This window comes from Neofelis nebulosa, chromosome 2 (genome assembly GCF_028018385.1).
Source record: "Neofelis nebulosa isolate mNeoNeb1 chromosome 2, mNeoNeb1.pri, whole genome shotgun sequence".
In the NCBI taxonomy this organism is placed as follows: domain Eukaryota; kingdom Metazoa; phylum Chordata; class Mammalia; order Carnivora; family Felidae; genus Neofelis; species Neofelis nebulosa.
The window spans coordinates 197092831-197120531 of NC_080783.1; the positions used below are offsets into that span (position 1 = coordinate 197092831).

Below are 27701 nucleotides of genomic sequence, written 5' to 3' on the forward strand. Positions count from 1 at the left end.
TCCAGTTTGCTTCCATCCTTCTGGGAGCATGGAAGTGGGGTCTCCTCTGCCTGGCCCTGTGAAGAGACAAACCGTCCCGGTTATCTCATGTCTCACATGGAGGGCGGGGTGGGGAGGCAGCCTATACCCTTTCCCCCACATCTCATTGGTTCTTTTTGGTTTTTTTCTTAATGTTTATTTTTGAGTAAGAGAGAAAGAGCATGAGCGGGGGAGGGACAGAGAGAGAGGGAGACACAGAATCCGAAGCAGGCTCCAGGCTCTGAGCTGTCAGCACAGAGCCTGACACGGGGCTCGAACTCACGAACTGTGAGACCATGACCTGAGCCAAAGATGGCCGTTTAACCAACCGAGCCACCCAGGCGCCCCGTCATTGCCTCCTCAAACACAGAGCACTGAGTTCTTGAAGCCTCTACCAGGACCATGGGTATTCATTCGTTAACTATTTTGTAGCCCCAGCCGTATGCTGAGAGGCGCTGTAGCGCTGTGAGGCGCTAAGGCTCTAAGTCACCCTGCGGGAGCCCACAGCCTAGTGGGACATTTCAGAACCTGATGTGTTTTTGCTGCTTGTTGTCATAAACCTCTTTAAGACTCTGAGGAAAGCTGCCATCCAACATGCATATGCCCAGGAAATTCTCCATGCTGTTTCATAGACCACCCCTGAAACCCATAGAGCCCTGGTTTAAAACCCCACATCTAGAAGAAACAACAGATATAGAGTCAGGTCCTTGCCGTGCAGTGCGGTGCACGTGCCAGTACTGGGAGGACCAGAGAGGGGACAGCCCGGAAGATGCTTTGATCTAGGAATTCAAAGGTATATAGTCATGGACCAAGTAGAAGGAGGACACCACTTGCTTTGCCCGTCACTCTGCTAGACGTGGGTGGTTCTCCCATCAGGAAGCCAACCGTTCTCCCTGCCCCCCAGCCAACAGGCACCGTGCCCCTCTCGGTCACGGCCGCGTTGCAGCTGACACACAGCCAGGAAGACTCCAGCCGTTGCTCGGATAACTCAAGCTATGAGGAGCCCCTGTCACCCATCTCAGCCAGTTCGTCCACCTCCCGCCGGCGACAAGGCCAGCGGGACCTGGAGCTCCCTGACATGCACATGCGGGACCTGGTGGGCATGGGGCACCACTTCCTACCAAGTGAGCCCACCAAATGGAATGTAGAAGATGTCTACGAGTTCATCCGCTCCCTGCCAGGTAAGACCCCTGACAGTCCCACACCTGCCCGGGATAGCATCGCCGGGAGAGAGGGAGATACCTCCCCTCCCCCGACCAGGAAATGACTCAGTTGATGACTCAGGCTCACGAACGGGAGTGCAGAGATGAGTCAGTGAGGTTCCCGCCTGGAAGAGTGTACTTTCTAGTTCAGAACATAACTGTAAGTTAAATCCTGTGCCTGTAATGAGGTGTATTTGCTGCCATGGTGAGCCGGCTGTGTGAAATGCAGAGGGGACGGTGAGTCGACCCCGTGTCTCTCCTGGGACAGAGTGTGAGAGGAGCCAAGTGGAATGTAGGCAACCTGTCAAGGAGAAAGCCAGCAGAGGACTGTGTGAGCTGGAAACTGCGGGTGCGCAGGCCTCGGCCAGCTAGAGAGATGGCACCAGGGGGGTCGTGTGAGCAGAGGCGCACAGATGTGCAAGTCTGCCGCGTACCCAGGACTGCACACAACCCTGGCGGGGAGTGCATGTGGTTTTGAGGGCTACAGTTTAGAAATAAACCCTGGAAGGCAAACCTCACGTTATTCACAGATGCTCTCCGTGGGATCACACAACCTCTCTACTGTTGTTTCTGCCCAGTCTCACCCAGCCGCTGGCCACGCCAGGTACAGAGGGGCTGCCACAGGCCTGGGACTCCAAGCCTGGAGTGGAGATAGCGGTTGAGAGCACAGCCTTGTGTGTCAGGACTGGGCTCGCATCCCGGCTCTGCCCCTTAGCTCAGTGTGTTAGTCATCCGTTGCTGCGCCCCCAGAATATATCCCCACACGGTCACTGTCGGGAAGGAATCTGGGAGTGGCTCGGCTGGGCAGTTCTGCCCCAGGGCATCTCACAAGGTTGCGATGAAGATGTGGCTTCCCTGGGGCTGCGGAACCCTGTTCTGAGGTGCCGCACTGCCCTGATTCTCGAGGAGGGTATGGCTGCTCACAGCGGGTGTCAGTTCCTCTCAGTATGGGCCACTCACGCTTGGGTGTTCCCAGGATGTGGCAAGCACTTGCCCCACAGCTGGTGGTCCGGGACATCAGGTGGAAGCCTTGGTGCCCCTTTTGATCTAGATTCTGAAACCATGTGGTGTCACTTTCACACTGTCACACCGGTCGTAAAACCACGTGGTGTCACTTTCACACTGTCACACAGGTCGTGCCTGCGGGGGCATGAAAGGGAAGCCAGGTTGATTTGGAGCTGTCTGAGGGCCGATTACCATAGTTCCCCAGTCACTGGCCCCAGTGATTCATGTCCCTCCCTCAAGTAGACCACCCCCACCCCCACCCTGACCCCATAGGCCTCATTCCATGACAGCAGGGGCTCGAAGCCCAGGATCTCAACCAGTGAACTCAGGTCCAGGCGTGGAGGAGCTCCTGCGGCCGGTTCCTCTCGATCTGAACACCCGAGAGCTAGAGACACATGACCCATCTCCTTGCACAAACCCCAGATCTGGCGGGACAGGCACAGGGTCACCACAGTGGGCATGCTTGTTCAACAAGGGGAAAACGGGGGATACAGGAGCCATGGCACTAGTTCCGAAACCTAGCACGGACACATGTTGGCATTCCCGAATTAGGACTCAGAGCCTAGGGGTGACTTTCTTTCCCTTTCTTGGTTCCACCCTCTGAGTCATCCTTTCTTTCTCATGAAAGGCAGCCTGGGCTTTCCAGGGGCGTTTTCTCAGCCTGTTTGTACTGCTCCTCATTTTCTATGACTTCTGACCCTTTCGGTTAGAGCAGTGTCTATGCGAGTACGATTCTCTTAAAATCTTTGTGGGCTTCCTATGCGAGTTGTTGGGGTTCACTCCATTAGACAAAACCCATACCCAAAAATGCTCCAAGGTAAGCCTTCCTCTCTGTCGGCTTCTTCTGAAGCTGGGGGACAGTGCCCCTAACTTCTCAGAAGTTCTGCTGTTGAATGGCGAGGATCCGTGAGGCACGCCCATGACATCCTTAGAGAGCCCTCTGAGGCAGCACCTTCATGCTTCCAAGGTCTTAGCGAAAGATTGATCACACCCTCGGTTCCGTCTCTAGCCCATGTCCCACGTCCTAGCTTTGACCTCTGCCTAGAGACTACTTTGTAGTTTCAGCCTCATTTGCTGTCACAGAGGCTAGCGATTTTCAAACCAGCCAGTCCTAGCTCCTTGATGTGGAACAGTTCTGCCTTTTCCTCGCCTCTCCTCAGTTTCCTGTGCACAGCATCAGACACCAGGCGAAGCCTCTGGCATTCTGCTGGAAGCGTCCTCAGATTGCTCAGTTCGTGAGGCACGTTAAACTCACCGCGTGACCCCCGGCGGCCGGGCGGCCACATTTGCTCCGTTTTTTCCGATTTCCAGGAACAGTTTCCTCACTTTCCTCGAAGCCTCACCCAGTTTCCTCACAGGCCATCAGACTCCCGCCGAGCCTCGAGCCTCTCTGAGTGTCTGAGACGCCTCACTGACTCCTCACGGTCCTTCCAGCTGCCGCCTCCTGGCCATGGAAGCACCCCTCTTCCGGGAACCAAACTTCATTCGTTACCCCAGAGCGTAGTGGCTGCTACCCCGGGTTCTGTGGGTCGGGGATGCGGCTTAGCTGCGCGGCACTGGCCTGGGCTCTTACGAGGCCTCCATCAGGATGGCAGCCAGAGTGCAGTTGTCTGGTTTGGAGCCGAAGGACCGGTTCCAAGGTGCCCCACTCAGGCGGCCTCAGTTCCTGTCCACCTGGGCCTCTTCGGAGTGCTGCTCCAGGGTCCTCACGATACGGTCGCCAGCTTCCTCCAAAATAAAGCAAGGTGGCAGCTGCTGTACCCTTGGTGACCTAGGCCTGGAAATCACACGCAGTCACTCCTGCAGCACCGTGTTGCTCTGCTGGGTCCGCCCAGTCCATTGAGGGGAGGGTCCAGTGAGGACACACGCGTGAATGAGGAGGTGGGACCACTGGGGGAGTCGCTTGGCCTCTGACGGCAGGATGGCCTTCCTCGAGGTGCGGGGCGGCCGGGAGGGTTAGACGAGATCGCACGTCTCCCGCGCAGTGACCGCCAAGCGTGAACGCGGGAGCTCAGGGTGATGCGGTCCTTGGTGGTGTCCCCTCAGGCTGCCAGGAGATAGCAGAGGAGTTCCGCGCCCAGGAGATCGACGGGCAAGCCCTGCTGCTGCTCAAGGAGGACCATCTGATGAGCGCCATGAACATCAAGCTGGGGCCAGCCCTGAAGATCTACGCACGCATCAGCATGCTCAAGGACTCGTAGGGCCGGCCGGAGAGCCATGGGTCTGGCCCGGGCTCCTCCTCCCGACTGAGCAGAGCCAGGCGGACGTTCCTGAGGGGCCCAGAAACGGGGCCAGTTGGAGGGAAGGGCTCTCCCTGTGGGGCGTGGCTGGTGAGGAGGGCTTGGCACCCCCTCAATGGCTCTCAGGGGCCTTTCTTTCTGTGGGAGGGGCAGAGAGGTAGGTGGCGCAGAAGATGGGGCTTTATGCTTGTAAATATTGATAGCACTGGCTTCCTCCAAAGTCCCAATACTCTAGCCCCGCTCTCTTCCTCTCTTTCTGTCCCCCATTTTCCAGGGGGCATATGGTCAGGGCTCCCCAACCTGAGTTGGGTTACTTCCAAGGGCAGCCGTCAGGCCTGGATAGAGGCCTCGCGAGCCCTTGCCTGCCTTCCTCCCGCTTCTTTCTCCAGGCCTGGCTAACTCTTCCGTTGCCAGCTTCTCCCCCTTCAGCCCGTTTCTGAAGCAGCCAGGGGCTCTCCCCCTTCACCCTCTGCAGGTGGAGCGAGAGAAGCTGGGCCCGGTTCGGCCACGCCCACTGGCACAGACGCCTTAACGCTGTGTGTGTGACTGAATGACTGTGTAGGAGCCTGGACTGACAGATGGGCCCAGAGCAACCCTCTGGCACCTCCAGGTGTTCTGTAGCAAACAGCCACTTAGTGCTTTGTCCTGGACTCCACTCAGCCTCAGGATGGGGAATAGAAAAGGAGGGCAGCCTCTGTGCAGAGGGTTTTCCTTTCCAGAGTGGGCACGCTGTCTCCGAAGCCCTTCCCACACTGTGAAGTCCCCCCGACTGCCCTGCTGTGCCACGAACAGCATTAAGGGAGCTGCTGTAGGCCGGGCGGGGCCTCCTGGCCTGCCCGCCCGCCCGCCCCAGGAGCCCCTGAGTGGGGGCCCAGAGAACGTCTGAGGGCAGAGAAGAGCCAGGGTGGCGTTGCCGCGAAGAAGGCAGCCTTGGGCCTCCAGTTCCCACACTTGTTTGCCTCTGGAACTTGCTAGCAATTTGAGCTACCTGCGGAGGAGGCAGGGCAGGAAGGGCGAGGGCCTGCCTCTGACTTGCCCTGTCCTCGGAGGCTCCTGGGGGAGGAGCGGGGCTCTCCCTGGGAACAGGGTGAGCACCTTTCTCAGCTTGTTCTATTCCCCACACACACCCCCAGGCAGGGTTGGAAATGAAGGACTTTTTTAACCTTTTGTTTTCATTTTTTAAAAATAAATCTGTAAAATCTGTTTCTTCTGTGCCTTTCTCCACTGGCTCCTTTTCGTCCACAAGGAGAGGGGTGGTTTCCTGGGTTGGGGGAGGGACGGCCTTAACTGGACAGCACGCCCTCCGCGCTTTGCTGGGGCCCGGTCCGTGGTCTGAGGGCGCCCTTCGTCCCATTTCACAGGAGGAAGCTGACACGGCCTCTCTTTCACCCTTGTCCCTTGGAGTGGGAGGGTCCAGAGCCCCTCAGCTCTGAGTCCCCCTCCCCGCTTCCCGCAGGAGAGACGCAGTGCTCTTGGGCCAGGAATAACCTGGAACACCTGGGGTAGAGCCCAGTCTTCCATCCCCAGGCACACACCCTCGGTTGTTGCTGCGCAGTGGCTCCGTGTCCGAGAGCCCTTGGGATGGCTTTGGTTCACTCGGCAGTTTCTGAGCAGTTGTGGGATGTTGGAATAGCTAATTATTGGAGGCTTTGTCCTCGCGCAAGTGACACCTAAGTCTTGAATGAAGAAGAAAGGGCATTCTCGACGCAGGTGGCTCTGCAAAGGCATGGGGGGGTGGGGTGCGGATGGTGGGACTCGAGCTGAGCTGGCCGGAGCGGCCCCGGTGTGTGCGGCCAACAGCGGCTCGTGTGGCCCTGTGCCTCCCTGAACCAGGCCTCATGGAGCGCAAAGCAGCCCCTGCCCTGCCCAAATGGAGCTGAAACTCCCTTATGAAACTCCTGCGCCTGACCTCCTGCTCCTTCCAGCCTCTGGGTTTTTCCTTAAGGCAGTGTTTCTGCTTGTTTAAAATGTGGGTTTGAGGCCTGGGCCCCAGCACACTGAATCAGTCTCCAAGGGTGGAGCCCGGGAAGATATGGCATAATAATGTATAGGAGTTTGATACCACCTCTTTGGAAAGCCAGTTAAATTGTAACTACTACCTGGAGGAGAAGGAGAAGCCGACTTATGAGTTTGATTACCCAGAGGCCGGAGCCCGGACTGGAGGGGCGGCTCTGCCAGGGCCAGGCGGGGCGGAACCCAGGGGAAAGTGGGAAGGTGCGGGGAACCACCCGGTGGAGGAATGCAGGCCCAGCGGGCAGGTGCACTGGGGCCCCGTGCGGATCCGGACAAGCCCCTTCACCCCAGACCCCCATTTTCCCTTCTGGGGAAAGTGAAAACCAGGCCTCTCCTGAATTTGTTCTTCATGTGTGGTGAAGGAGGAAGACACTGAAACTCCTAAAAGGGGCCATGGTGAACTCGAGGGCACTGACACAAGCAAATACTGTTGGTTTTGTTCGGGTGACAGGCCCCACCTGTTGTAAGTTGGAAGGGTGCTTCTTTAAACTTTTTTTAAACATGTATTCATTTTTGGGAGACAGAGAGAGACAGAGCCCGAGCCGGGGAGGGTGAGAGAGAGGGAGACACAGAATCAGAAGCAGGCTCCAGGCTCCGAGATGTCATGTCAGCACAGAGCCTGACGCGGGGCTCGAACCCACAAACAGTGCGAGTGTGACCTGACCTGAGCTGAAGTAGGAAGCTTAACCGAGCCACCCAGGTAACCCGAAGCTTGCTTCTTTAAATCCATAGGGAGAGCCCCTGCTTGCGAAAGCTCACGGTAGGCCACTTTCACCAAAACCCTACAGCAGTACCTGTTTCCACTAAGGAAAACAAATGCCAAGAGGGTTTTTGTTTTATGAAAAAAGGCAAAAAGTGAAAATAGCCTTTGCTTTGCAGCAAGCTGCCATAGAAGCTCATGCAGTGCTAGGCCCTTCCGGGGACCCAGGGACCGAGCTCCTTCCGGAGACCGTGCTCCTTCCGGGGACCTGGGACGTGTGGCATCTCCGTCCCCACAGCTCTGGGAGCATCTGTGCTTTGTCTCCATTTATTTTGTGTATCCGTTAGCAAGGCGACAGTGTCCTAAGGGAGCAGAAAAGCCCACCATGGGTTACCCTTTGGATCCAGGAATGCTGAAAAAAACTTTCCATATGAAGTAATGATTCAATTAAAACTTCACTTTTATGCCTTTTCTACCGAGGGCAGTTTTCATAAAGAACTCTCTTCTTTCAGATAGGAGGAAAACCTGTATCCGTTCCTGTTTACGCTTTACTCAGAATTTTGAAGACTTTCTTGATCATGAGCCACGGTTTAAAAAAAAAGGTCTCCCGCTCTCATATACATACCTAAATATAGATCTCTGAAACAAAAATTTCATAAAACAATACCTACCTTTATGTGCAATACATTCTAATATTTTCTTTTCAATTCTCTTCCTGTTCATACGTTTAAATCTTGGTCTTGATCCCTGATCCACAAAACTGATTTCTGAGAACTTGCAAACTGCACTTTTAGAAAACCCTGCCCAGTGTAAACTTTCCAAAACCCTTCCCTATCCCTATCTTGTGTGGCTCTTACACTGTGCTGGGTGACCGGTGTATGTACCCCATTTTATTGTGAGTTGTCCAAGGTCACAACCAGGTGACCAGTGCCCTTGAGATCTGGCAGAACAGGATTTTCCCTGGGCAGCAAACACCTTAGCGGGACTCACAGACCATAGTCCTCTCCCAGGGCTCCAAGATGCTGAAGAGAGGCGCAGGGACCCCCCAAGGCAGGTAAGAGAAGTCAATCAAAATAGCTCAGAGCCTCTGGCCAACCAGAGCTGGCTCGTGCCTCAGATTCACCTTCTCCCAGGTGATTGGCCCCAAGGGGGTTCCCAGCCCCCACCCCATCCTGGGGCCAGTTTCCTCCAGCAGGCACCGCCCCCAAGGGAGTCCCCCTCAGGGCAGTCCATCCCTGCTGGCTTCTGTGGGTGTGGTTTCTGACAGATGGCCTGCAGCTGCTTTGTCCCAGTCACCAGGAACTGGTTATTTCTCCCCTGGCTCCAAGCTAGAGGGTTCTTCCTGGCAGGCTGTCCCCACAGCTTCTAGACATGGCTCTCAAGGAGAGACTCAGGTGAGTTGGGGACACTGCCAGCATGTGGGGGAAGATGGGGCAGGACAGCTGAACTGGCAGAAATCCACCCTGGTGGCCAGAACAAGGCAAGGAGGAGGCACAAAGGCTGAGCCATGGAGATCCTGGGCAAAGGAGACTCTGACAGGGGACATCACTCAAGGGGTAGAGATGGTCCATGGGGCAGAGCTGGGCGGGCGCAGACTGCGTCCTGGGAGACCTTGTGGCTCCTGGGGGAGAGTGGGGTTACTCCCCTGGCTTCCCTGAACTCTGAGCCCCCTTGGTGAGCGAGAGAAAGGCCTAGTGCTGCGTCCCCTGCCATAGCCAAGACCTCTCTCTAGTCCCACTGGGACTGACCGTCCGGAGTTGAAATTTGTTCCCACTTCAGAACTAATGCTTGTTCTTTAACCCCTTCTTGAAAGCGAGGAGGTCGGAGAGGTTAGAGCTTGGGGTGGGCTTGAGGGACCACTTTCTGCAAGTGGAGGTGGGGCAGAGGGGGTGCCTTTGAAAATATCTGAGCAAGCCATGTGGAAGAATGGGTCAGGCAGGGGCCCCTGTGGACTAGGGTTCCCAGCTGGGGCATGGGAGGGGGCGGCAGGAGCTGGCAGGTGCCCACCCGGCCCTCACCCGGGGCCACTTGGGGCCCGCTCTGCCTGGCTGCCTTGGCTGAGGTCCAGTGCCCAAGATATGCATCAGCTTGCCCTACCGAGGTTGGGGGTTGGGGTGGGTGCCGGCTAAATGAGTCAAGGTGGTGAAGGCTGAGAGCGGTCCATTCTAGCCTTTTCTCGCCCCTGCAGCGCGGACAGGTGGTGTTTCCCAGAGTGTACCTCTAGAGTAGCATTGCTTCCGGGAGCCAGCTGCAGCCCGCCCTCCCGGAGCTTGGTGGGGCTGGTGTGTGCAAGGGGAGAGAAAGCTTCCTGCAGGAGAGACACTGGCCAGGGGGAGGGGAGGCAGGGGGGATGTGAGGTGCCTTGGGGGAATATTAACCCAGCCAGAGACCGTTGGGAGAGGAGCATTAAGGTTGAGCTGGGGCCAGGTCAAAAGGTGCCCCAAATGCCACGTTCTGGCTTGGGAATCAGACCTAAGTTCAAACTCAGCTCCACCGCTTAACCAGCCGTGTGACCTTGAGCAAGTGATTTAATGTTTCTGAGCCTCAGTTTCTTCATTTATAAGGTGGAGATAATCATGGCATCTCCTTCAAGGGACCATGGTCAGACCTCAATGCGATACGGACATAAAACACTCGGCAGGCAGAGTGCCTCAGTAAATGTCTGAAGATATTTGTAGAGTGCAGACTTAACGCTGAAGCAAACAGAGTCTTGAGAAAGGAGTCACAGTTTGGGAAAGAATGAAGACAAGGAACCTATTCATTGCTTCATTTAGTTTACTGAACAAATATTAATACCACCAACCATGAGGCAGGCTCTCAAGTTTGGCCCCAAGAAAACAAAGGGTAATAGAATGGCCCTGCCGCCTGGCGGGGCAGAAGTACAGAGTAGAGTTTGGCAAGTGCTTGAGTAGAGGTTTGCACAGGTGCGGAGGAGCATATGGCAGCAGGTGTTGGAGGGGGAGGTCGAGGAAGGCATCACGAGGAGGAGGCTAGGTGTAGAAGAATTTTCTGGAGCTTGGTGATGGTTGATAGCAAAACAGCAATGTGGGCAAAGATACAGAGTTGGGGAAGACACTAAGTCATGGCAAGTTTAAGGAACTTCATGGAAAGAGATGGGGCAAGTTAGTAGACAGTTACAGGAGTCCAGATGAGAAGCAGGGGTGGGGAAGAAGGAGCCTGGGGCTCTGGTGGGGAGGCGGAAGCAAGAGAATTTGGTGACGAAGGGCTCCGAGGAGCGAGGAAGTGGTCCCACTTGGGTAACTTGGGACCCGTCAGAGAGAACACGTGGACATTACGATTACATTTACCAGGATGGAGGAGACTTGAGTGGGGAGCAGGTTTCTGAGGAAAATCCAGAGTTCCTTTTTGACTTAAGTTTGAGGCACTTAGGAGACATCCAAGTAGAGAGCCCAGGTGGCACCAGTGCCCCCGGGGGTCCTCTGTCACTGTACCTATGATGCCCAGAACAGTCCCACCAGAGAATCCGGTTCCAGGATGGAACTTGATGAACTACACCACACAGTATTATAAGACTTTTGGTCTTTTTCCTATGCTCCAGGCATAGAACTCCTAAAAACCTTGCAATTTCCTGAGTGATAGGACTATCTGTTGTTATTCACAATGTGTCACATGGTGACTTAGGGTAGGCCCCTCAATTGTCTCAGGATGGGACTAACCACCTGAATGGCCAAGTTGACTACACACTTGGAACTTTCAGCCCCACCCCCGACCTCCAGGGAGGGAAGGCAGAGCTGGAGACTGGCTATAAAAACTCCTGAACAGCAACGTTTAGAAACTTTCCGGGTTGGTGAATGCATTCATATGCTGGGAGGGTGGCCCATTCCAACTCCGCGGGGCCAGAAGCTCCTGACCTCACTCTATGTAGCACTTCCTCTGGGTGTTCATGCGTACCCTTTATAAATAAACCAGTAAAGATAAGTAAAGTGCCTCCCTGAATTATGTGAGCGGTTCTGTGAGCAACTTATGGAACACGAGGAGGGGCTTGTGGGAACCCCTGAGTTATGGTCAATCAGCCAGAAGTAGGGGTGGCCCAGGATTTGCAACTGGCTTCTGAAGAGGGGGCCGTCTCACAGGACTGCGCCCTTGACCTGTGGGATCTGGCACTAACTCCAGGTAAATAGTATAGAAATGAATCGAATTGTTGGACCCTCACTTGAGGCTGGAGAACTGACTTGGTTGTTGGTGTTGGAAAACACCCCAGAGGGTGACTAGAACGTAAGGGGAAGCTGGACAAGAGAGGAGTATAAAGAAAGACATTTTCCTCCCTTAGATAACATTAAAAAACAAAATTCATCTGAGTAAATCTGAAGACCTAATTGGGTTTATTTACCGATTCATGAACCAGGCATCATCTCAGCAGATAGAAAGGAGCTCCGAGGGGCCGTACAAAATGGAAAGCTTTTGTACGCAGAAGGGGATGGAGGAAAGGAAGCTTCTAGCTAAAAGTGGACTGTTTCAGGGTACCTGGATGGCTCAGTCAGTTGAACATCCAACTCTTGATTTCGGCTCAGGTCGTGGTCTCATGGTGTGTGAGTTTGAGCCCCACGTGGGGCTCTGCGCTGACAGCGGGGAGCCTGCTTGGGATTCACTCTCTGCCCCTCTCTTGCTTGTGCGCATTCTCTCTCTCTCTCTCTCTCTCTCTCTCTCTCTCTCTCTCCCTGTCTCTCTCTCTCTCTCTGTGTCTCTCAAAATACATTTTTAAAAAAGCGGGCTGTTTCAGGTAAGGTCACTTTCCTTTGGGGGAACGTGGGGGGGGTCTATCAGGCAGATAGTCTCACTAGTGCTTACCAGGTAATTCTAGACTGACTGGTTAAAAGTTACATTCCTGGGAGAAGGTGAAGACTGCAATCCCCTTTGGTGCCAAGTCTTGGCTTGCTGACAGGGGGCTTCGTGTGAGTGCCTCCATTTGGGGCCCTGTTGTTTCTTTTTTAACACTTCCACCCCCTTTTGATCAGACTCTCAGTTGAGTTGAGAGACATGTCCAAAGTGTAAAAAGTGCCTCTCTCCCAGCTATCACTCCCAAGTTCTCCCAGTTTTCGCTGATCCTGTGTGATAGTCACAGGTCATGACCTCAGGATTATATTTGAAGTTGATCATTCTCTTCATTCCCCTTTTTGATGTTCCAGTCCCAGGAGATCATTTGCTTGGTGGTTAGGGGCTTTGAACATGCATTTAAAGTTTTTGAGAGAGTACAGTGCCCCAGGGTTACTCCTATGATTATCATAAGCAGGATACCTCTCCATATCTAGAGTGCACCAAAGAGCCATGGTCCCCAAGACCCAAATCAATCAAAATCAAATAAGTCAAACAAAGACCCCATTGAAGGAGTCCTCTTTTTAAGCCAAGTGGCCTGCTCAGCAATCTTATGTAACCTTGTTTCAACTTCCCAGAAGTGTTAATCCAGGTGCGGGAGGCGGTGTTGACCACAGCACAGATACCTCCTTGCTCAGCCCAAAGTTAATCAAGGGCTGTCCTATTGTCAAAAACCACCTTGGCCAGAGAGTCTAAGGACTTTCATTGGGCCGCCATTGCTCTAGCACAAAGCCATACTTTGAAAGTTAAGAAGAGTGTGCTGATCACAGCCTCATTTGTATTCACTCCCAACCAGGGAGGTAGACACCTAAGGAAGCAAATCCTGAATCACAAAAGCCTCCTGGTAGGTCCTTTCTAACTTGATGGTGTAAATTTAGGGGAGTTGACCCACAGGGTGCCTTAGTTTGTTGGTGAACAGTTAGGGGCACAGCTAACCCGTTAGGTAAGAGTCATCGCCTGGTTATGCACCAACCATGTAGGCATTCATAGGCCCAAAGGAAGATGAAAACCGCCCCAGACATAGACCCTGTGGGAGTACTGCTCCCGCTAGGGTGGCTCTGTGAATGGAGTCCACCACCATGGACAGAGCAGAGTTTTTGAAATCTAGCAGTCTGAAAGGTTACCTCCCTTTAGCAATGGCCTGGAGATACAGATGCTGGTGCTCTCTTTCCAGGCCAATGCCAGCATAAAGGAAAGAAAAGAACAAAGGGTTTTACATTAAAGTAGGGGGTCTCCATCTGGCACCTTGGGTGGACGCGGTCTATCTGGCTGTCAGCCAGCTACTTCTCTTCCTCGTCAATTTGATCTGGGAGTCTCCAGCCTCTGCACAGGACCAGATGTTGGGTGGAGCCTTCTTTAGCTGTGCAACGTGTACCCAAGGTTCAAGTCCCTAAAGGTGGCTGCCATCTGGGTAGCGAGGTGGACCTGGTATAGTCCCTTCCAAGGAGATTCAGGGCATCTGTCCTTGTGACTCCCCGTCAGAAGGGTGGGAGAAACTTGGAAGCATCTGTTTGGAGAGTCAGAGCCAGATATTTCAGGAAACTAGAAGAATTCCAGGTCTAGTCCAGTTTACAGGCACTTAACAAAACCTCAAAGACAATACACAGGATTAGAATCTAGTATCTACAAAGGGACAAACATAATTTTTCTCTCTACAGTTACCTCCACTTACCAAATATAATCACAGTAAAACTAATTTGTTTGCATTAAACTGGCTTGATTATGTAAGTGTGTTAAGAACAGTGGCTGAGGGGCGCCTGGGTGGCGCAGTCGGTTAAGCGTCCGACTTCAGCCAGGTCACGATCTCGCGGTCCGTGAGTTCGAGCCCCGCGTCAGGCTCTGGGCTGATGGCTCGGAGCCTGGAGCCTGTTTCCGATTCTGTGTCTCCCTCTCTCTCTGCCCCTCCCCCGTTCATGCTCTGTCTCTCTCTGTCCCAAAAATAAATAAAAAAACGTTGAAAAAAAAAAAAAAAAAGATAGTAATATAAAAAAGAACAGTGGCTGATTGACCGTACAAGTCCTTAAGACTGCTTTGTTGGAACTTTTCATAAGGAATTTCAGACTGAACTTTTAAGTCTTTGAGATAGGGAGCCAAGCCAAGGGCTCCACAGATTTTACCTAAAATACCTACAGTTTGGGTGAATTCGTATCCATCAAAACCTAGGTAATATAACCAATGCTTCCCAAGGTGTCTTATTACAAGGAGAACCAGATTCACAGAGAACGTATGCAAATAACTAGCTATATTGCCATGAAAAAAAAAAAAAACAATAGTTTGTAAATTCTGGAGGGATCAGGTCGGAGAAAAAGTAAATGTTTCATCTTTGTTTACAAAGGTACACACTTTACTGAATTGCTGTAAGTCATGTAGCCTTGTCAGATAAAAGGTTTCCTTAAATACAGAAAAACAAAACATTAAGGAACCAGAAACACTTCAGACAAAAAGTCAGAATAAGTTACAAGCATCCTTCCTGCTCGTTCTGTCCCGTGTAATCAATACTTGTTCTGCTTGAATCAGTTTTCCTATTAGTTCTGGAGATTTTTACCCATTTCAGTTTTATGATCTTAAAGTTATAAGAAACCTGTACTGAATCTCCTTAAAGCCGAAGCACTTTTGCAAAAGCATCAGAGTGAAACATACCATCTGGGAATGACAAAAGGCTCGAAAATGGCCATTGCTAAATAGCATTGAGAAGGGAATTTGATTATTTCTGTAACATACAACATTTTAAGATAATAGCCAGGATTGTGGCTGATAGCATTGACACCAGGACATACCAGATTTCCAGGAGTTTCACATAATTTCTGGAACACTTGCATACCTGCGCAAATACAACATAAGGAAGGCTTCATATTACTTATTTGACAATGCTCCCCATGTAATTTAACATGTCAAATAAGCTACATCAGTTTGGCCTCTCTCTTTTTATAAGGAGAGAGAACAATTCTTTTATAGTTTTCCACAGATCCTGTGGAAAATCTCAAAGTTCCTTCCAGGTCAAAAAGACTTCCTTCAGCATTATATTGTAGGGGGAGGAGGAAAAAGTTGGTAAAAGGTCTTAAAAATACTTGAGCAAATAAGATCACAGGTTATTGGGGAGCATTAACTTGGTTATCTATTTAACCATGACAATTAGAGACTCTAAACAAATACAGAGAGTTAAGTTGTAAAACAAAAAAGAGCTCTTTGCCCTTCTAATAGGGAAGGCTTGGTTCTCTTTAAGCAATCAAAGATCTGATAGGAAACACAAGAAATTATTTTGACAGGCCACAAAAATCTTTGTTCTCTAGGCAGATTACTTAAAGGTAAAGAGAAAGCTCTGCAATCTCTTAGCAATATCTTATCTTTCTTTTTTTTTTAAATATCTTTCTTAGACCAACAGTCTAAGAGAAAGGATCCCAAGCAGGCTCTGTGATGACAGCACGGAGCCCAACGCAGGGCTTGAACCCAGAGATCGTGACCTGAGCCAAAATCAAGAGTCAGACACTTAAGCGACTGAGCCACCCAGGCGCCCCCGATGTTTTAAACTTCTGTCCACTCCAATCTTAGCCATCTTGACCACACATAAAATCCTTTTCCCAAGATTCCTTCTCAACAGACCATCTGCAACCTTCTTTTTTACCAGATTTTGTCCTGTTTTTCCTCTTTCCCATTCTGAATAACCAGCCTTACTTTTAGGACAAAATAACTTTCTTTTCCCTCAACAAAAATGCAGTTCCATTCCTCATATCTTCTCTTACCGAAAATGTGCATCCTACTTTCCTTTCATACAGAGAACTTTCTTTATTAATTTCTAGTAGTTTTATTTTCCTTCTGTTAAGAATTAGAGTTGACCACGGGTGCCTGGGTGGCCTAGTCTGTTAAGTGTCCGACTCTTTTTTTTTTAAGTTTTTTATTTATTTCGAGAGAGAGAGAGCGAGAGAGCAGGGGATGGACAGAGAGAATCCCAAGCAGACTTCAAGCTGTCTACACGGAGCCCAATGCAGGGCTTTAAACTCACAAACCAGGAGATCATGACCTGAGCTGAAATCAAGAGTCAGATGCTTAACCAACTGAGCCACCCTGGAGTCCCAAATTTCTGATTCTTGATTTCGGCTCAGGTCATGATCTCACAGTTTGAGTTCGAGCCCCGCGTTGGGCTCTGTACTGATAGTGTGGACTCTGCTTAGGATTCTCTCTCTCCCTCTCTCACTGCCCCTCCCTCACTCTTTTGCTCTCTCTCTCTGTCTCTCTTTCTCTCTCTCTCAAAAATAAACATTAAAAAAATTACAATTGAGGGGCGCCTGGGTGGCGCAGTCGGTTAAGCGTCCGACTTCAGCCAGGTCACGATCTCGCGGTCCGTGGGTTCGAGCCCCGCGTCAGGCTCTGGGCTGATGGCTCGGAGCCTGGAGCCTGTTTCCGATTCTGTGTCTCCCTCTCTCTCTGCCCCTCCCCCATTCATGCTCTGTCTCTCTCTGTCCCAAAAATAAATTAAAAAAAAATTAAAAAAATAAAAAAAAAGAGAGCAAAAAAAAAAAAAAAAAGAAAAAAAAAATTACAATTGACCCTCAAACAACATGGCTTTGAACTACATGGGTCCATTTATAATGGATTTTTTCTCAATACAGTACAGTATTGTAAATATTTTCTCATCCTTATGATTTTTGAAATAACAATTTTTTCCTCTAGCTTCCTTTAAGAACACAATATATGATACATATAACCTACAAAATATGTGTTAACCTCAGTAAGGCTTCCTGTCAACAGTAGGCTATTAGTAGTTAAGTTTGAGGGGGTGTCAAAGATTATATGCAGATTTTTTTTAACATTTATTCCTTTTTTGAGAGACAGTGTGAGCAGGGGAAGGACAGAGAGGGAGACACAGAATCTGAAGCAGGCTCCAGGCTCTGAGCTGTCAGCACAGAGCCCAACCTGGGGCTTGAACTCACAAACTGAGATCATGACCTGAGCAGAAGTCAGAGGCTTAACCCACTGAGCCACCCAGGCAACCCAATTATATCCAGATTTTTACTGCAAGTGAGGGTCAGCGCCCCTAATCCCCACATTGTTCGGGAGTCCATTGTATGTACTTTGCTGGAGTTTACATTTCAAGGAGATAGCCCACACCAGAAGAGGAGAGTCCCTAGAGAAGACCAGGTAGAACATTTACACCTCAAAGGCACAGGGAAAGAATGCGAAACCCTCCAGGGACGCTTGTTCCCCAAGGTCAGAACTTTTACAGTACCTACATGCCTTTTACAATGAATAAGGGTCAGGTTAATTGTTACAAAGAATGAGTGGACTTTGAATGGTCTCGAGAGCTGCATTTCTGGTCTTGCAAATATTTGTGGGATAAGGACAGTTGCCTCTAACTCCTCTGAGAATTGTGTTGCATCCTGAAGGACTTCCAGGGGCTGACACACCCATGCACCTACGTTGGAACGTTTTTCTTTCCCTCTGAGTACATTCAGCTTAAAGGAGAAGGTCTAAAAGAATTCCTATCTGGCTCGAAATATCAGCTCCCAGTTTGGCCAAGTTTATGACCAGAGTGTTATTACCTCCTTTCAAATATCTTGTCAGGTTTCAGTCGGGACAAACAGTAAATATTTCTGGCAGTAGAAAACGATCCTGCAAACCCAAGAGGCACCCTCAAAGAAGGTGCAAAAGATATTATCTTCACAAGATCTAGAGCCCTTCCCAAAGATCAAGAACAATGGCCTAGATTTGGAAAGGGAGGGACAACGTGCAAACTTACTTTTTTTTTCTTTCTACCAAATACTAAAGAGATCCAGGAGAGCTGACTCTGGTAAGAATATTCTCAGCTTCAGGTGGCTTCTTCCAGTCTTTCCCAGGATCCCACTTGCAAGCCCTGAGCGAGGTTTAAAGTAGAGATTGTAGGGGCACCCGGGTGGCTCAGTAGGTTAAGCATCCAACTTTGGCTCAGGTCATGATCTCCCAGTTCAAGCCCCACATCAGTGGGGACAGTATGGAGCCTCCTTGGGATTCTCTCTCTCTCTCTCTCTCTCTCTCTCTCTCTCTCTCTCAAAAGAAATAAACTTTAAAAAGATAGCGATTGTAGCTCCAGTATCTACCAAAATATCTACCAATATCTAGCAAAATTAGTTTTAATTTTATTTTTTAATATTTTTCATGTTTGTTTGCTTTTGAGAAAGCGAGGGAGAGAACATGAGTAGGGAAGGGGCAGAGAAAGAGGAACACAGAATCTGAAGCAGGCTCCAGCCTCTGGGCTGTCAACACAGAGCCCGACACGGGGTTCAAACCCATGGACTGGGAGATCAGGACCTGAGCTGAAGTCTTAAATAAGTGATCTCCTCTAAATGGAATGTTCTCTGGGGCACCTGGGTGGCTCGGTTGAATGTCCCAACTTTTGATTTTAGCTCAGGTCATGATCCATCCCAGGGTCGTGGGATCAAGCCCTGTGCTTGAGGTTCTCTCTCTCCCTCTGCCCCTCTCCCCCTTGCTCACATGTGCCCTTTCTAAAAATAAAGAAAAAATAAAAAATAAACAAATAAATAAGTGGAATGTTCTCCATAATGGCAGTTGTAGTTCTAGGTTGCTTGAGTAAGATTTTTGCCATTTTGTAGGTATCTGTAGCTTTCAGCACTGCAGTTCTTAGACACAGAATAAGTCAACAGACTGGAAGATGGTGTGCTCAACTCTTGTAATTAAAAAAAATTTTTTTTTCGTGAACATTTATTTATTTATTTTTGAGAGAGAGAGCAAGAGAGCACGAACGTTGTGGGGGAGGGGCAGAGAAAGAGGGAGATACAGAATCCGAAGCAGCCTCCAGGCTCCGAGCTGTCGCTGTCGGCACAGAGGGGCTTGAACTCACAAACCGCGAGATCGGGACCTGAGTTGAAGTCGGACGCTTAACTGACTGAGCCACCCAGGCGCCCCTCAACTCTTGTAATTTAAGAATCCCATTAGTAGTAGTAGTAGTTATTCTTTTTGAGCCAAGCCTTTGGGTGTCTCAGAACCAAACTAATACTTAAAAGAGACGGGCTGCTGGATTGGGAATTGTGTGACGCTTTACGGTGTACCTCGTTGCATGGAGGTTTTCTTGAGGTTGGCAGGTGACCTACTGCGAATCTTCGCCTAACCTAACAGGAAATTTTGGGTTAAGTGGCAAGTGTTCTAACAGTTTTTAAATGTTTGACCCACGCCCACCAATTTGGGCAGCTTTTGAGATTCCCATTAGCAATAGCCTTTACCTGATGGACATAACAGAGACCAACAGTGACCAAAGAAATGGGACTGTGGGCACCAGCAGTAACCTGTGGACTGGCCAACAAAGGGCCTGTGTGCTCCCCCCAGCAACCCCCAGTGTGGAAGTGGGGCCTGGGGGGAGGGCTGAATCACAGACCCCGGAGAACTGAGTCCAAACAGATGGGGACTGGAGCTGCCACCGGCAGTTCCCAATGTGGAATCTGGGGACAGAACGGAAGGTCTGGGGTTTCCAAGAAAATGGGGGTAATTCACACTAAACCAAGGACTAGGGGCTTGGGTTCTGGGTGGAACTGTCTGTTAGCTCAAGCTGACCAGCCCCAGACTGGAAAGCCAATTGGATCAGGAGGCTGATGCAAAGTATGTGAGCTCAGAACCAAGGGGACCATAACCCTCAGAAACAGCGAGAAAGAGAGTACAAAGGGTTCGAGGTACCACGCCTGTGTTCCTCGTTGTCCCCAGAGCCTCCAGAAGTCTCCTTTGTTCCCGTCACCGCCAGCAAATCTGTTAAACAAAATTCAGTGGAGTAAATGTGAAGGTCTTAATCGGCTTTATGTAACAATTCATGAATCGGGCGGCATCTCATCTCGGCAGATACAAAGGAGCTCTGAGGGGGCTGTAGAAATGCTTTTCTAGGCAGAAGAGGTGGGAGGAAAGGCAGTTTCTAACAAAGACTGGACTGCTTCGAGCAAGGTCACTTTCTTTTAGGGGAAAGTGGGGGTCCATCAGGCAAGTATTCTCACTAGTGCTGACCGGGTAATTCCAGACTGGTTAAAGGTACATTTCTGGGAGAAGGTGAAACTGCATTTAGGGACTCCATTTGGGGCCTATTGTTTCTTTAACAAAGACAAAAGTAACACCTGCTCATTGTACAGCGGAACATGAGAGAAGTATACCCAGCAGAAATCCCCTCTTCCCTCTAATTTCAGCCCCCCAGTAACTGGTGCATCTCCTTCAGAATCCGTGCGTCTAGTAGCCACCAGCCCTGCGTAGCTACCAAGCACTTGAAATGTGGCTCATTCCAATTGAAATGTGCTATAAATCTAAAATATATACTGGACTTAGTACTTAGACTTAGTACGAGACAAGAATATAAATTATCTCCACCATTTTCATATTGATTATATGTCAAAAGGATATTTTGGACACAGTGGGTTAAATTAAAATGTTATTAAAATTAATTTCAGCCCTTTTCACAGTTTTTTATGTGGCTACTAGAAAATTTTAATTTATATATCTGGCTCATGTTGTACTTCTTTGGTTTCTTTTTTTTTTTTTTTTTTTTACTTTTTTAAATGTTTATATTTATTTTGAGAGAGAAAGAGAGAGCATGTACGAGCAAAGGCGGGGCAGGGAGACAGGGAAAGAGAGAGAGAATCCCAAGCAGGCTCTGTGAATGCTAGCACAGCCGGATGCAGGGCTCAAACTCACCAACCATGAGATCATGACCTGAGCCGAAATCAAGAGTCGAACCCAGGCACCCTTCATATTGTACTTCTATTGGATAATGCTTTTCTAGATCTTTCCCGACACGTTTATGAAAGACCATAGGTAGGCATGTCTGTAAATGGGGGCTTTCCCCTCATAGAAGTGAGATCAGCCTCTATACAGTCCTGTTATTTCCTTTTCCACTTAACACATCGGGACCTCTTTTCCAGAATGTACATAGAAATCCACCTCATCCTTTTCACGGGTCCTGTTGCTTTCCGCGGTATAGGTGTGCATAATTCACGAATCCAATTCGCCACTGATCAACACTGGGGTTTCCGAGACGTCCATTCACTCTTTCAAACAAAGCTATGAGACCATCCTTGGTCTACCCACCGTGAGTCTCCATTTCTAGAGGCGGGAAAGCCGGGTCAGGCGAGAGCACTTCGAATGTGACCGCCAAGGAGTCAGATTCTGAAGGCTTCTTGGACAGGGCTGCGAGGTTTAGACTTTATCTTGCAGGCAGTAGGAAGGCTTAAAACTTGTTTGGTTTGATTTTGTTTTTCTAAATTGCTAACTGTGTATCTTTCCTGCATTAAAAAGCCAATATAAGCACATTTTAAAAACTTGAAAAAATAAAGGGAAAAAAAAGCCCTACTATAACTTATTGCATAGATTACTGAAGTTTTCCTTTTTAGTCTTATTTTCTGGTGCACGTTTTAATTCCTGCTAAATTATCATCATACTGCCCAGGGGCACCTGGGTGGCTCAGTCGGTTAAACGTCCAAATTTGGCTCAGGTCACGACCTCATGGGCCGTGAGTTCAAACCCCTCATCGGCTTCTGTGCTGACAGCTCAGAGCCTGGAGCCTGCTTCGGATTTTATGTCTCCCTCTCTCTGCCCCTCCCCTGCTCACACTCTGTCTCTCTCTCTCTCTCAAAAATCAACATTTTTAAAAATTTAAAAATAAATAACAATAATCATACTGCCCATTGATTTTAGAACCTGTTTTTTTCATTTACGGTTTCTGCATAAGCATTTTTCCACGTGACCACGGAGTCGTCAGAAAAAGGTTAGTCGGTCGGCTGGCTGTTAGGGCCTTTTCAGCAGCCCGCGGAATGAATGCCTTCTCCCTGGTGCTTCCAGCCAGGATCCAACCAAGCCCAAGTGCCCCTCATATAAAGGAAACACACACTCCTCCACCAATCCCAGCCTCTCAGCCCCATCCGGTTGCCCCCATCCTCCTCCTTCCTTCCAGCCACACTTCTGGAGAGTCAACCCACGCCCCTGCCTCCACCACTGCACCTCCACTTACTCCTCCACCCACCCCACCAGTCAGGCACTGTCTCCTTTCCCAGCAACCCTGGCCGGGTCCCTTTAACCTTGACCAAGTCCTGCCTGCCCCCTTGACAGCCCTCCACCACCCCACCACCAACGCCCGGGTTCACGAGGGCTAGCAGTAGCCCGGAACTGCCTTCCTGCCTCCAGCCACGCTCCCTCACCCCTCAGGGTCCAGGCTCAATTGTTTAGCTGCAGTACTTTTTTTCAAATAAAAATCTGCATCGGTCCCTGGAGGAAGTATCTTTCAGGGCTCCCTATGGTCCTCCAGATGAAGCCCAGCCCCTTAGCCTGGAATGCAGGGTGATCTGGCCCTGGCTTACTTTCGGCCTCACCTGTCCTCGCTCCCCACCTGCACTCCACCCTGCAGAGTGACCCATAGTGCCATGCGCACCCCACATTTTCTCTCCCCTCTCACTTCTGTACATTGTTGTTTTCTTCTCATAGACCTCCCTTCCCCGCTGCTGCCTTCTTTGCCCGGATAACTTCTAACCATTAGAAGCCACCTCCTCCAGGAAGCCTCCCCAACTTCCTCCCCATCTGTCAAGGTTCAGTTGCCACCCTCCAGTTTGCCCTCATAGCATCTTGTATTTCTACTGATGACAGCTTTACTGTGCTGTGTTCCATTCATCTGTTTGAGGTCTGTCATCTGACCCATTTCCTCTCTTCCTGGCCATCCACATCTTCCTGATTCCATTCCCTGAAGATAAGGTCTGTGCCTCGCTCACCTCTGAATCCTTGACCTAGCAAGTGCATGATTCTGAGCTTGTGCCCAAGAAATATAGGGTGAAGGCAGGCATAAGCAGAAACTAGTGAACATCTTGATGGATAAACTTTTTGCATCCTGAAGATGATCTCTGAGCAGACTCTCAGAAGTTGGGGTGATTGGATTAAAGGGTAGGAACAGTGAGAGCTTCAATCCCCATAGCTAAGTAGCTTTCCAAAAAGATCTAGCAATCTTCACTCCCACCAGCAACTGTAAGAGTGCGTGTCTCACTGTATACTTGAAGCGTGGCTAGTTTTGTTGTTTTGTTTGTTTTTTTTTTTTTAAAGCTCATTTTATAGGGAAAACATGCCACCCTGTTCTAATTTGTATGTCTTTGGTTACTAGTGAGGGTGAACATTTCCCCATAGATTTGCCTTCTAAATGTATTTCTTCTTGGATGTTTGGTCACGTGATGTGGACACTGTGAAAGCAGGTGGGCATTTTATAGGATGACTTTGGGGGTTGTGTAGGAAGGGGCTGGGAGTTGATGCTTCAATGGTCCTGGTGGGGGATGTGCAGGCAGGATCACTGTGGGGCCAGGAGTACCACAGGGGCCCGGGGGGGGGGGTGGTGGGGGGAGGACATCCAGGAGGCGAAGTCAACCCACCCTGGGGACCGACAGCAGATGACGGGGGCGGGGGTGAGACAGAGGAAGGGGTTGGGGTGCAGTCAGGTTCCTGGCTTGGCCAACTGAACAGAAGGAGGTACCTACCATGTGCTGAGAAGGTGCACAGGTGGACACAGGCACACAGACACCACTACAAGACCCCTCTCCTATCTACTAGCTACGTCTGATGAGGAACAGCCAAGTCGGGTAGCTGAGAAGGCAGGGAGGCAGGAGCGTCTGATCCGGCAGGCTTGAGAGAGACCAGGGGAGCCAGACTTTGGAAGGATTTGTAGGGCAGAGAGTGGAGTTGGAAGGTTGTCCGGGGATCATGAGGGTCTGTTCAGGAATAATGACAATTGCAACTGAGCTAGAACTGTGTGCAAGGCCTTGCCCTAACTGCTTAGTGTGTATCAACTCACTAGCCATCTCAGCCCTCCGAGGGAAGTATTCTTATCATCCACATTTTATAGATGAGGAGACTGTAGTGCAGAAGTCCAGAACCTTGCCCAAGGCCAGACAACTTACAAATGGTGGACTGGGATTGGAACCTGGGGGTCTGGCCCCAGTGTCCGTGCTCCTCACCAGGCAGTTCCAGCCTTTCGGGAGACATGGGCACACAGGAGGGGTGGGGGATACTGGATGAGATCCCCCAGAGGATCTCGACTTTGGGGGCCCTTCCTGGATGACCCCCAACCGTGGCCACACACCAAAGCCAACATCCTCCGAGCAGGAATGGGGCTTCTGAGCTCTGCTGGACATACCCAGCCCAGTGGCTGGAGCCACTGTAGACGCGTGGCCCCTGACCACAGCCCACCCCCCACGCAGCCCCTCAACTCATCAGTCTCAGACAGTTCTCAACTCCCAGTCACCAAGCCACAAACTTCCTTGCATCCCCTCCCAGTCTCTTCTCCTGTCCAAGGCCAGTCCTGTCCCCTACCCAGGCTAAGCACCCCAACCTCTAATATTATCATCCTCCAAACCTGCCCAAGGTCATGTCCCGTTGCACTGCTGGGAAAAGCAAAAGATTATGTATCCAAATATTCATCAAAAGGGGCCTGGTCAGGTAAATGATGCTCTATCCAATAAATGGTATATTGGGCAGCTGGGGAAAAGGGGGGCAAGCACTTCAAGTATTCAGAGGGGATAACCACAAAGATAATGGTCAGTGGAGGCAGTGGAAAACGCAAGATGCAGAGCGGCATATCTACTGTGCTACCACCGATCGGGGGAGGGGAGGAGGGAGGACTTGCCACCATATTTATATTTGCCTCCATACGCACAGATCACCTCTGGAAGGAGGCACAAGAAAAGAGTAGTGCTGGCTCCCCTCCATGCAGAGCAACTGGCTGGATGGGACCAGGAAAGACTTTGCACTATATATACTCTTTTGTACCTCTGAATACCTGTACCATGTGAAAAGAATATATTTGTATCCAAAAATAAATAACCTGCAACATTAAAATTACATAAGCAATTTCTCATGTGTATGTGTATGTATAAATGAGTTGCTAATGCCCTCCCCACCACCCAGGACCTGGAAGAGACTCTTCTGGTTGCTGATCCTATTTGCACTTGGCCTCTTAGGGCTGTACCTGTATGGGCTCCCTGTAATCAGGTACAACTCCCTTCCCCCAGCCCTCAACGTGGGAACCAGCAGGGTCGGGGCCTCTTCTAAGTGCCTCCTTGAGGGATGGTGGGCGATGGCTATCTTGGCTGCACACTTGTCCTTGTGGGCTCCCCCTCCTTGTAAAGTGCAAAGAGAGAGGGCCCCTCACTGCTGCCCCCACCCCGCAGGCATCTGGAAGTCCTCATCCCCATGGGTGTCTGCCCTTCTGCCAGAATGGCCCTGCTGAGAGACAACTTCACGGGTCTCTTGCATCCCTGGTAAGGAGCTAACACCCACATGCCCTAGAGAGCTCTGCCTTCTGTGTCCCTGCCCTCCACACATCCCTCACCCTGGCAGGGCCAGGTACTCCTCCCAGGGGCCCCATCAGGTCACACATCTCCCAATCCTCTGTGTTGGATCTAAGCTAGGGACTTCTAGGGGCGGGGGCTGGGTGGGACCCATTTGTGGGGCCCTAGGGTATGGCACTGGGGAGGTGGCGGTGACAATGCACCAGACCAGTGGATGAATGGACCTATCTCTCCATCCCTGTCCCGGCCAGGGCCCGGCCTGAAGTCCTGACCTGTACCTCCTGGGGGGCCCCCATTATTTGGGATGGCACCTTCGACCCAGCTGTGGCCCAGCGGGAGGCTCTGCAGCAGAACCTCACCATTGGTCTGACTGTCTTTGCTGTAGGCAGGTAAGGCCTGGGGAGGGGAGCGGTGCTGTCCAGGCAGGGAGTGGAAGGGGTGTGCATGGGCCGCAGGATGGGGCACAGGGTTCTCCCCGGCCTCAGGATCCCAAAGCGAAGAGGGAAGCAAAGACAGCACCTCTTGTCCCAGCCTCCAGGGGAGCAGGCAGGACCACCCTTTCCCTTTCCCTCCTCCCTAGACACCGGCACCATGGAGCCCACCCAGCACAAGCCCCTACCCAGGGACCGTCCTGACCATCTGCGTGAGGAACTGTCACAACCTCAGTGATGACAACAACGGCTGTTATTACAGCTTAAGATTCTGTGGGCAGGAACTCCCGAAGGGCTCCCCGCTGCTTCCCCATGTCTGGGCCTCCCCTGGGATGGCCAACTGCTGAACACCGGTGCGGCACCTGTCTTCACGATGCTGTCCGTGAGGCTGTCTGGGCTTCCTCACGTCGCCGCGGCATCACGGGTCCAGGCCTTCGTAAGCTTTAAGCTTCGAAGGCTCAGAGCCCTAACGAGGCAAAGGCTAACGCTGCCGGCCGTCCCAGGGCCAGCACGGCCCCTCTGCCGCGGGACCCTGTTGATCCAGGCGGGCACTGGGAGCCCACGGTCAAGGCAGGGAACCCAAGGCTGCGAAGGCGAGCGATCTGCAAGCCTCTGCGCCCGCCTTGAAAGCTGCTGCGGCTGGAGGGTTGCGGAGCTCCGGAGCCCGTGGCTGCAGGGAGCCGGGAGCCCGAGCCCGAGCGCGGCCGGGGGCCGAGGAAGGCGCCGCGCTCGGGCTGACCCGCCCCGCCCCACCCCGCCCGGCAGGTACCTGGAGAAGTACCTGGCGCGCTTCCTGGAGACGGCCGAGCAGCACTTCATGGTGGGCCAGCGCGTGGTGTACTACGTGTTCACCGAGCGCCCGGACGCCGTGCCCCGCGTGGCGCTGGCCCCGGGCCGCCTCCTGCGCGTGGAGCGCGTGGCCCGCGAGCGGCGCTGGCAGGACGTGTCCATGCAGCGCATGCACACGCTGCACGAGGCGCTGGGCGGGCGGCTGGGCCGCGAGGCGCGCTTCGTGTTCTGCATGGACGTGGACCAGTACTTCCACGGCGCCTTCGGGCCCGAGGCGCTGGCCGAGTCGGTGGCGCAGCTGCACTCCTGGCACTACCGCTGGCCGCGGTGGCTGCTGCCCTACGAGCGCGACGCGCGCTCGGCCGCCGCGCTGGCGCCGGGCGAGGGCGACTTCTACTACCACGCGGCCGTGTTCGGGGGCAGCGTGGCGGCGCTGCGCGGGCTGACGGCGCACTGCGCGCAGGGCCAGCGGCGGGACCGCGAGCTCGGCCTGGAGGCGCGCTGGCACGACGAGAGCCACCTCAACAAGTTCTTCTGGCTGCACAAGCCCGCCAAGGTGCTGTCGCCCGAGTTCTGCTGGAGCCCCGACATCGGCTCGAGGGCCGAGATCCGGCGGCCGCGCCTGCTCTGGGCGCCCAAGGAGTACGCCCTGCTGCGCGACTAGTCCCCGACCCCCCGCCGGCCCGGGAAGGGGGGCCCCTGAAGCCGTCGGGGCGCCCCGGAGGGCAGCGAGAGCTTGGATCGAAACAGCCCTGCCCGCCTGGCCGTGGGATCGTAGCGGTGGGAGGAGGAGGCCCTGACCTTTGGGGAGCTAGCTGTTCTACAGGAGGGAAAGGTCCCTTTCCTCCACTTTCAACAGCCACCGACGAAGCACCGCGACAGTAGCGCGCCTCCAAGCTGCCCTTCACCTCTGACCTTACTGGATTCGGCTGATGCCTCCTGCAGAGTTATTTTAGCCCTTCCCGCCCCACCCCCCAAAGCCAGCCCCCAACCCCCTTTTTGATAATCAGGAGACTGAAGCACAAAAAGGGAACGTAAGTGCCTAAGGCACAGAGAAGCTGTGAGTCTGTCTGGGCGGCAGCTGGAGAGCCAGGACTGGCTCTCACTCCAAAGAGAGTAGTTTCTGGGTGAACAGGAGAAAGCTGCTGTCACAGAAAGAAACATCTGAGTCCTTGGCTTTGCTCCCCCCCCCC

At 51.8% G+C, this 27701-nt stretch overlaps 2 protein-coding genes across 7 annotated transcripts in view; both read left to right on the forward strand.

Annotated features, from left to right (window-relative positions):
* Positions 1 to 5668, forward strand: part of PHC2 (polyhomeotic homolog 2) — a 116630-nt gene extending 110962 nt beyond the window's left edge. For 5 of the 6 annotated variants that reach the window (XM_058718163.1, XM_058718165.1, XM_058718167.1 and 2 more), the window contains 2 exons: positions 923 to 1199; positions 4272 to 5668. In XM_058718163.1, coding sequence (XP_058574146.1) covers positions 923 to 1199; positions 4272 to 4426 — 432 coding nt within the window. In that variant the 3' untranslated portion in view covers positions 4427 to 5668. The other variant, XM_058718166.1, reaches the window with a different exon arrangement.
* A 1982-nt stretch (positions 5669 to 7650) lies between these two features.
* Positions 7651 to 27695, forward strand: A3GALT2 (alpha 1,3-galactosyltransferase 2). The gene is made up of 5 exons (XM_058718169.1): positions 7651 to 8572; positions 24906 to 24989; positions 25169 to 25258; positions 25540 to 25677; positions 26485 to 27695. Exons 1-5 carry the CDS (start codon positions 8550 to 8552, stop codon positions 27170 to 27172), a joined length of 1023 nt encoding a protein of 340 aa, XP_058574152.1. The 5' UTR covers positions 7651 to 8549; the 3' UTR covers positions 27173 to 27695.
* The last annotated feature ends 6 nt before the right edge of the window (positions 27696 to 27701 follow it).